At 33.7% G+C, this 10,812-nt stretch overlaps 1 protein-coding gene across 1 annotated transcript; it reads left to right on the forward strand.

The window, feature by feature from the left end:
- The first annotated feature begins 51 nt into the window (after positions 1–51).
- On the forward strand, positions 52–8,212 carry LOC138314860 (isopentenyl-diphosphate Delta-isomerase 1-like). Its single transcript, XM_069255447.1, has 6 exons — positions 52–189; positions 2,512–2,684; positions 3,364–3,456; positions 5,835–5,965; positions 6,327–6,519; positions 8,043–8,212. The coding sequence occupies exons 1-6, from the start codon at positions 101–103 to the stop codon at positions 8,180–8,182; spliced, it is 819 nt and encodes a 272-aa protein (XP_069111548.1). The 5' UTR covers positions 52–100; the 3' UTR covers positions 8,183–8,212.
- The last annotated feature ends 2,600 nt before the right edge of the window (positions 8,213–10,812 follow it).

Here is a 10,812-nt window from a genome sequence, read left to right on the forward strand (position 1 = left end):
TTAGCAAATACAAGGCATATTTTCACAGAACAGAATTTAATAGTTCACTTCCGTTTGCTCATTTCCGGCTACTTTCGTTTTGAAGTCTGCTGTAAACAAGATGCACTGCGGGCTCTTCTCAAGATTAAGGAACACATACTGCACTAGATGGGCAGCAAACAAACGATTGAACCAGCTAATAATATCAAGGTGAGAACTGTATCAAATGAACTCATATTCTTAAAGGTTAGAAACTTGTTTTGTATCAGCCGATTTGTTTTCGTGTAACAAATTATGTTGAATGCTGTTTTACTATGATAATCATCCAGAATACTTGATACACCAGTTGACATAAGTTAAAGACTTTTGAAGTATGTGCCATTTTATTAGTTTCACTTATGTGCATGTCGTCCTCGATACTCAAGGGGTTACTATCATTGACGTTATATCCACCTCTGGCCTATCAGCATCCTCGATACTCCAGGGCTTCCGATCACTTACGATCTCTACACCCCTGGACTATCTCATAGTAAAACTGGAGGCAACAGAATAGAACAGGTAACTTAGTCATTTGATGTACATCAAAGAGCCATATAACGGTACACTGTGGTTGACTCTGTGGCTTTGATGTTAGGCGTCGCTCTCTCTGTAGTCTTCAAATGAAAGATTTCCTAGCCTGTGATTGGTCAAATGTTTTCCGCTGAGCTGCCTTCAATTTCACTATGAGATAGTCCAGGGGTGTAGAGATCGTAAGTGATCGGAAGCCCTGGAGTATCGAGGATGGCCTATCAGTATCTCCTAGTAAAACTGGAGGCAGTTCAGAAGGAAACAACTGACCAATGACAGACCTTTGAAGATTACAGAGAGAGTGATGCCCGAATTCAAATCCACAAAGTTAACCACAGTGTACCTGTATTCGATTCTTTTGATGTACTTCAAAGGACCACATTACTTGTGTTCTGTTGCATTCAGTTTTGCTATTGCAACAGGAGAGGAGAAATGTAGACGGGGATTCGAACCAGTGACCCTCAGCACACTAGCCGAGTGCTCTACTGACTGAGCTACCTGGTCACCGAAGATTGCCCCAGTCCAATCCCACATCACTATGACATGCATTAGTCCAGTGGTGGACAGTGATAGTAACCCATGGAGTATCGAGAATGTGTACATCTATGTTTATTCAACTGTTGATATTCAATTAGTTTGTAAATTACCTTTCATTTAAATCAATGTGCTTTAAATTAATAGACTAGAATGAATAATCATACCCTGCCATCACTCCGTTCCCAGCAAGGTATGAATTATGTCCCTATGCTAATTTTATTACAAAGCCGATGTGATTCACATCTAGTAAATTTAAGGTCGATGAAAAGATTTTTTTTTATTTTTCCACCTGTAAATGTATTGACAAGTTTTGTTCAGGCAACTAAGATCACTTAATTTATAAACCTTCCAATTGTTATGTCTCTTCAACTGTAAGGTGTGAATTTGGGGGCAAATACAACATACATACCAACCTGCAGCTACGATGTAAAAACACAGTCATTGTAACAGGAGGGGGAAAAATGTAGTGACCATACTGGGATTCAAACCCAGGACCTCCAAACACTAGCCGAATGCTCTACTGCTGAGCTACATTTACCTGGTCACCGCTGTTCAATCCCGCTACAGCCATGGCATGTTTGATTAACATCCCTTATAGTTGAAATAGGAGACACTCAGCTAAAGGTCACTCCTAGATGCTTTGCAATACTACAGCAGGCAATGGGAAGAATCATGATGATGACCATGTTTCAAAAATTCTTTCATCTCTTGTCCAAATTGAGTGCAACCATTGCTGCTAGATTTAGATGTTTTCAAAGTTGAAATAAAAAAATTAGCACTATTTCTCAAAAATTACTGATGGAATCTGTTTTAGATTGGAACTGTTTGAACAACAAGATGGCCAACAGGCAGCCTTCTTGGATTTTGATAGTTGAAATTTGTGAATGCTATTTCTTAGAACGTAGTGAAGGGATCTACCTCAAATTTAATGTGTTCCTAATTGGATTGTAGCACTATAGTCAGAATACATGATGGTTGACAGGTAGCAGCCATCTTGGGTTTTGACATGTGGAGTTTGTTATCACTGTTTTTAAGAACAGATTGAAGGGATCTTTCTAAAATTTTAAGTTTCTCTTGGTTCATTGAGTTCTGCCAATTACACTTTGTGAATAACCAGGAAACAACATGGCCATGTTGGATTTTGACACTTTCACAGAATTGACAGGGCTCATGAAGTTCTGATAACCTCATCCTCAAGTTAAACTTGTAAGGTCTGCTTGGTCCTTCTACCTATCAAATTTGAAACACAATGACAGACAGTGGCCAAATGTGTATTCAATATCAATATTTTCAAAAGAATGAGAAAAAGAAGGGAAAAACACAGAAAGGATTATGTAGTACATTATCTAATTGATCTACTGACATAGCTCAGTCAATGGTGGAGATCCAGGATCTCCTGTTTTTCATTATTATGTCTGTACTTCACAGGACTGTAGTTAATGAGGTCCAGTTCAATATGGAGAATGATCCATTACTTAAAAACCTGGATGGTACCCAAGTGAAACTGCTCAAAGAGAAGTGTATACTGGTGGATAGAGATGATAAAGTCACTGGGAGTGCTTCGAAAAAGGACTGCCACCTTTTAAAAAATATTAACAAAGGTAAGTTTGATTATCATAGGCCACATTTCCAAATCAAAAGAGAGACAGTTGCATCAAGTCTGCATGTTCATTTCCTTTGGGTTTGAAGAAATAATAAACCTGTAAGCATAATGTATTTGCCCATATAGCAGGAAAACATTTTTTAAATTTGCTTCATTTACCTAAGATTTCCATCAAACTTTCAAAAAAATACATTAAATTAATTCCACATGTATTTTGAAAAAACTAGTTTCATAAATCCCATGCAGGGGAATGAACTATTTCTGTTAAAAGTTTTTTTATTGACTGTCATTTACTGTAAAATAGTACATTTTAGTATATGCCTTAGTAAGAAAAAAAATAAAGGTTAAATCACAAAATGAATGTAACAAACCTTTATATCTAATGTATATATTGCATGAATTTGTTGTTCTGAAAGTTTGCTCTACAGCTTCTTCAGACTAGCCACCAACATTCTGACTGTCGCTAGAATATAGAAGTCATCACTAAACTTTAATTTCTTTTAATGATTTTCGTCTCCAAAATAGACTAGGACATGTTGTATTCTAAGTTTCAAACTAGGGGAGATGATCTAGTTTTCAGGTATGATCTCTTTTCAGTGACTTTGAGTTTAGTGGCCTGTTTTTCATTGTACATTTATGTCTAGGAGTAGTAAGTAATGTGTAATTATGTTTGACAGGTATGCTCCATAGAGCTTTCAGTGTGTTCTTGTTCAATACTTCGGGCCAGCTCCTGCTACAACAAAGATCTAGTTCAAAAATCACCTTCCCAGGTAAAGTACTTATTTCTATTATTAAGTCATTATAATAATAAATACATGCTCACATAACGTTGATTTTATAGACCTTTTTAAATCCTCAAAGTTAGGTTACCATGAAGTGTGTAATTGTAATATAATGTAATTATATTGTTTTTTTAATGAAATGCAAAACAATGATAGGGTTTGCAATATTTATCATTACATTGTACAACAAAATTTACAGATGTTACTAGATATAAATCTTTAAAGGCCCACTTTACTTACATTTCTGAAACAAAACTTAAAAAGTTTCTTTATATATTAAACACATAGAAAATTCATTACTATAACCAAAGATGTGTTTACCACACCAAGCAATTGCAAGATTTCCTTTATAAGCTATATGTTACTGTCAACACAATAATAGTGTGAACGGTTTTGGTTGATTACTACATCAGCATGCTTTTGCTATTGCCTGGCAGGCTGTCGCTACACTCTCGATAACTTGGTCACAGTTTTGTTTATGTTATCTCGACAGTGCCAGCAGGTGGACGCTTTTACGTCACACACACATGTTGCGGGAAACATGCTTGTCAGTAGCTGAGCTACTATCAAAATGGACGACTTTGTTGAGCATGTAAACCCAGTACTGTTGTTAAATACAATGAGAAGTTAGCCATTGTTGTGTCCACTCATCTATATTTTACGACCTGATACCAGTACAACAACTTGATTTGATTGTTTTTGTCATATTTATTTGATTAATCAAGAGATCGAGGCAACACAACGACCTATCTACAGTAGAATAATTAGCATCTGGCATTCATAACACGAATTGTACAATACGTCCTAGCTTAAGATAACTTTAATCTTAATGTTATCATTATATGATAAGAGTGTTAACATTGAATAGTTTGATATTTGAGATTTTGATGTCATACGGGTGTTCTTTTCCTGAATATAGACTATGATACAGTTGTTACGGCATATTAGGCCTACTCCTTTTCCAGCAGTTCCAATATCCAAGTTAACAGTAAGATAACGCTGTAGACAAGTCACAGAAAATTTAAGAAAGAGGTTTAAAACAGATACTTACATCAAGATCATTACTTGTATTACACATTATGTCTAAATCGGCAACACATAAGCACTGACATTGACTGTGCATTGTCATCTGAATATTGTTGGTTCGGTTAATTTTTATTACAGCCGGAAAATTGTCTGCAGCATGATCTAGTTAATGTTACACATGTTTCATCTCGGAAGTATGGTATGGAAGCACAATGTATTACAAACAATACAGACTGTCGTACTTTGACAATACAGTATGTAGACCAACTCCTGTAGATTAAAGGAGCATGGCTTTCACGGAAAAAAAACCCATTACTAACATTCCAAATATTTTGGCATCGTTTTGAGATTAAATAATATTTTATTTGTTTAAAAAAAAATACCGAAAGCCAACTCACAGAAATGGTAAAAGTAAAGTATGTTAAGCTTCTGTACGTGTAGTCCGGTTTCCTAATTCATACTTTAAGTATTTTTTGGGTAACATTTCAATCTTCGATTTCTCCGGTAATTACTGTACATACTGAACGTAATCTTACAATATGTTAACTACTTCAATAACATTGCTTGGAGTCTTGTAATGTACGGTACGTTTTGTAAAAAACATGTGTAATCGTTGTCGCTTGTCGCTGCAGCTATAATGAAATACCTGTGTAGGCTTACACATGTGTGTATGACGTAACAGCACCACCTGCCAGCACCGTCGAGATAACATTACCAAAACTGTGACCAAGTTATTAAGAGTGTAGCGACAGCCTGCCAGGCAATAGCGACAGAATGTTGATGTAGTGATCAACCGAATCCGTTCACACTATTATGCGTCGACAGTGAAAGTGAAGATAACAGTGAAGATTCACTTCACTGTTTTGCCGTATGGCGCAGTGATAGTCAAATAACGTGGTGTAATTAGGTGGGACACATAAGACAACCTGCATTATGAAAATTAACATTAAATTGTTTTTAATTGAATTGCTTAGTAGTGATGTTAAGTGAAGTGTTCATGGTAAGCTAATAACTATTGCAACTCATATTTATTTATTAAAAGTATCAATCTCGTTTTACATTCCATTTTAAGAATTAAAAGTCATATTGGATAGCTAGTGGGCCTTTAATTATACGTGAAAGTACATTACAATTATCAAACCAAATCAAAGTTCATAGTTTAACTTTATGTAATATTTGTTATCATTGCACATGAATAATTGATTGAAATGATAGTGGTAGAAATCTAGTCATGAAAACGATGACTATGTAGTTAATTATATCACAAAAGGATGGAAGCTTGAGGTCTAGTAGTAATAAAAGATACTGTATATTAGTGTGTTTTTCTGTAATTCTTACAGATCACTATACCAACACTTGCTGCAGCCATCCTTTATACACAGCGGAGGAGTTAGAGGAGGAAGAAGTGATTGGTGTTAGAAAATCAGCTCAGAGGCGTTTACACCAGGAGCTAGGAATACAGCCACACGAGGTAAAATATTCTGTGTTACTCTGGCGTAGTGGTTAATGTGTCTGATGTTCTAGTGCTGATCTAGCAAAACTGAAATCTTTTAAATAAAATCATGACACATAGTGACCTGATATTGGGCCTGTAGTAGGCCTATTTGATGTTCATTTGTTCAAATGAATGACCTTTACATTCATTTATAGTTAACTTGGTAAATCATGGTAAAATGTCAAATTTACTATCATAGGCCTATACTATGTACTGTAATTAGAGTAGTAGGTGTACAATTTGGACCCATTGGACCATTATTTAGATAAACCATATGCCATAAAATGACTGCTGTAACATAAGAAGCTACACTTGTGTTTTGTTATATTTGTTACAGATTGACCTTTCAGAGTTTCAGTATCTCACAAGGATACATTATAAGTCAGGGAATGTACCCGTAGATGGTGTCTGGGGCGAGCACGAGATTGACTACATACTTATAGTCCAGAAAGATGTGGAACTCAATCCCAACAAGGATGAAGTGAAAATGTGTAAATATATCACCAAAGAGGAGCTGCAGAACATGGCCGGTTAGTATCACCTACTTCATTTAATTCCATGAAATTTTTTATTTTATTTTGGCTTAAAAATCTATTGAAAGTTTTTGAGATATGATATTTTTTTGTGTAGAGTATGAAGGTTATCAGGAAGTAAGTCTATAGAGACTGCAGAACCAAATGATTTCCCATAGATGGTAATGTTAACGTTTGCCACTGTCAAGGTTAAATGAAGTTTTCAAGTCTGGTTCCCCATCACTAATTTTGAAGGTCATCTCACATACCTGTGAATAAGAAAATTAAGATCTACCATCTTGCTACACTTTAATGTGTGGGGGGGGGGCATCCAAAAATTGACCCAAAATGTTCATATTATATATATATATATACATGTATATAAATTCCAATATTGATTTCCTCCCCCTGTAAGAAACAGACTTGACAGAATTTTGAAAATTTTCTACATATTTTACATCTACATGTATTGCCCAACCCACATATTAAACATTTGAAACTGATGCACCCTGAATATCCAATTAGCAGGCTCCAAAACATTCACCTCTCTATGAAATCTTGTGCCCACAACAGGATTTCCAGAAATCTATATTTGGTTTGATTCTGCGGTCCCTATAATGTCATTGTAGTGGTAAAAATTTTACTGGGAGGAAAATAAATGAAAACATTAAGAAATATTTGACTAAAAGAATAAATGTGGGAAATTGAGGGCTAGAAGTTCTTGTTGTAAGTTAACGTAAATGTGACCAAAACTGTTAGCTTGCTCCAAAATACTTATCATAGCTTTCTCATATTGAGATTGGGGAGTATGAGTGTAAAAGCTATTGGTACAGAAATTCCATGTCTAGTTACATGTATACAATCCCAATCATAATTGTTTGGCTGATTTGAAATTAACGAGTTACGATACTATACCGCAGGGACAGAAGTGTTAATGTGTTTTGATACAATTACCATTAACCATGCCCTGGGGTGCAGCATCCATCTGAATGATCATCGCCAGACTATGTAATTGTGTCTTCCTGATAACTACTGCTTTGTCAAATCCATGGTTTGATTGGATGGTGTAGTGTTTAAATCATATATATACATGTAGTGTATATATATACCTGACATCTAACTGTCTAGCGGGTTAGTTTTCTGCACTTACTTCCCTATAGCTATAATCAGGTGGATTTATCCTGCAACCAGCATTTGCATCACCTACAACAGATAATTTTTCTGGAGCACTGACGGAAAAACAGCTGTATTTTTTCACATGCTCTGATTCCATAGACCTCCTTTTTGTTGATCCATTGTTTGAAAGTCAGACATGTTTGTTGAAGATTGTAATACGAAAATGTTTATAAATGTAACACTGCTAAATATAAATATAAAACTCATATGCATTCTCCACTTTTGTCTTTGTAACCATTGTCAAAATACAGCTTATATTTCATTTTTCTTCTTATAATAATTAGTTAGTGTTTAATCTGGGCCATCTAAAAGGATTTGTACAGGTTTTTTTTTTCTGTTTTGAGTCTCTATATATTGTTTTACAGATGAGCAAGAATCTAAGGGCACTTTACTGACTCCCTGGTTCAAACTCATCATTGACAAGTTCTTGTATAAGTGGTGGAATGATCTAGATAATTTATCATCACACAAGGACCATACCCACATACACCGCATGGTCAACTAAAATAATACGAGCAAAAACTGGATGATTTTTACTTTTGAAATAAGAGTATATGGAAAGATGGGATGTTGCACTAGCAATATCGCTTGGTATTTCAAGTACATCATACAAGTTGATCAGTTATAACTAGCAGTAGGAAAGTTGGGTATTATTCAACCTTGTTGCTAGGTGTTATAGGTATGTTGCTAAGTATCTCAAGTATCGTGAAGTGATGTATATATTTAACGTCATGGAAAAATACTGGATTGGTATGGTTAATCCATAATATGGTTAATGGCTGTGTAATGATTTATATTGCATGGATTGATGATTCAACATTGTCCATGCGACAAACTTTTTACAAATATTTTTCATTTTTAAATATTTTTGAAAAAAAAACTGATGGTGCTCTGCTATGAATAATACAATTACAATATAATTATGTATATCTAATGTGAATATTTTCAACATTTGAATATTTGTTGATTCATGTTAGATATGTTATTAAAGACCTACAAGATTCAGCTAAAAAAAAAAAAAAATCATGTGAAAATCCAACTGTGAAATTGCAGATGATATTTGCAATAATGGTGATATAATGAAAAGTTAACTAATATCAGCAGTATTTTTTAAAAGCTTCCTTTGTGTGGAGTTTTGTTGATAAACAAGTCGGTATGTACACTTTTATATCCATGTCAAATCTTTTATGCTTTGTACTATAGCTATATCTCAACGGGTATATAATGCGTACAAGCAGCAGATATGCTTTCTATCATGTACTCACACCATTAGATAATTAAAATACCTGGGTAATGGTGATGATTACTATGTGTATATAAAAAACTTATCTATAAGGCATAATACATGAAATTATCAGTTTTATTATTAAAGTCCTTATATTAACCCAGTGATATTTTTAATCATGAATTTTTTTCAAGTAAATTGGGCCTTATCAAATCTTCAAATCTATTTACTCCAATTTAGTTCTTAGGGCATTTTTTTGATAATACTTATAATTCTGCTAGTGAATTATGTATGTCTTGTAAACTACATGAATGTGTTATGTTCATTTCTGTGACCCTTTCAAAAGGAATGATGGTGTCTTCATGTACACCTATCGTACTTACATAATGATACCATTTATACGTGTTATACCTTCAAGTTGATACCTCTCTATTCTAATGATATTAACATGTGTACATGTATTTTGTATTGTTTCAGATTGCTTATGTATTGTAATAATGCATGTTAACATGTGTATATTTTTATTGCTTCAGCTCTTTGATAATCAACATTAGGTATTTCAATAGATATTTGATTTCTAATCAATTTATTAATGCATGTACATTTTTAATTTAAATTAAGGCCAAAAAAATATGTCTGTTTAAGGTTGCATTGGATTTTTTTCCTATTCTTTGTTAAGTGTCTTTCACTCTAAAATAATGGCTGGAACTGGAGTATGAGATCGAAATATGACTTTAAAATGTTTTTTGTATAAAAGTGGGAAACAAAATTAGGATCAGGTGTAAAAAATTAGGGTTGGCCGGGCAACCTAAACAGACATGTTATTTTTTTTAGCCTTAGAGTGATATACAAGGTACGTAGATGCTTAAGAATATAAATATTACCTTGTAATTTAAACTACAAGGTTTTGTGTCTTGATAATTATTATGACAACTTATATATTAAAATGTAATTACTATTTAATAATTGCACAGTTAAATGCATTTGTTCTGAGATTATTTCTTGATTTGTTTTAGTGTGTGAAGACTACGTTTGCCGTACATCTTTGACACTTTTTTTGAAAGATATAGTTCACTTTTATTGTTAAGTTAATATATATGTGAAATACAAATAAAGAGAGAAAGAGAGAGAGAGGTAATTAATATCTTTGTACATAATAATGTAGATTTTTATCTGAAAAAGATCAAATCTGCCATAGTTCTTAAGCTTTAAAAAGTACTGTTAAAAGATGAAATGATGAGACTTTTAATTGTATTGTTGTAATCAAAATATTTCTTAATTGTCCCTTACCTGAAATAACCAATTAATGGTTACCTAGGTTATAATGTCATCTTTGTAAGAGCATACAAGCCCTGATTTCACAAAACAAACTTTTAAAGTTAATTTTTTTGCACATAAGTTATATATAGAGACAAACTGGAGTTTTCAGTTAACTCCACAAATCACAGCCAGGTTGTCATGATACCAAATAGCAAATGACCATGGTGTATAAACTGGCTTGGTTTCTGTGACTTTTGACTTGTGACTTATTTTTGATATCACTTTTTGTCAAAAGTCAAAATCTTCTAACATCCATTTTGTAAATGTGTAGTTCTATACAAAGCCAATAGTTATACATGACTGTTGATGATTTTATGAGAATGTAACTGACACTTATAATCACACTATAACAAAATGTTCATACAAATACTTGTGTAAGTCAATGTTAATGATACAGTTTGTTCTAGTCACTTTATCTACATTTACCATGTGCTTAATTTGCAGTATATTGTTTTAGTTCAGTTGTTTTGCCTTTGAGATCGCTCCTGGATTGCTGATCAAAGTTCAATGGAGAGTTAACCCCCCCCCCTTTTAAATATGCTAATGATTTGTTTATTTTTTACAAATTTTTTAGACTAGGATATTGTAAA

The sequence above is a fragment of the Argopecten irradians genome, chromosome 2, assembly GCF_041381155.1.
Source record: "Argopecten irradians isolate NY chromosome 2, Ai_NY, whole genome shotgun sequence".
In the NCBI taxonomy this organism is placed as follows: domain Eukaryota; kingdom Metazoa; phylum Mollusca; class Bivalvia; order Pectinida; family Pectinidae; genus Argopecten; species Argopecten irradians.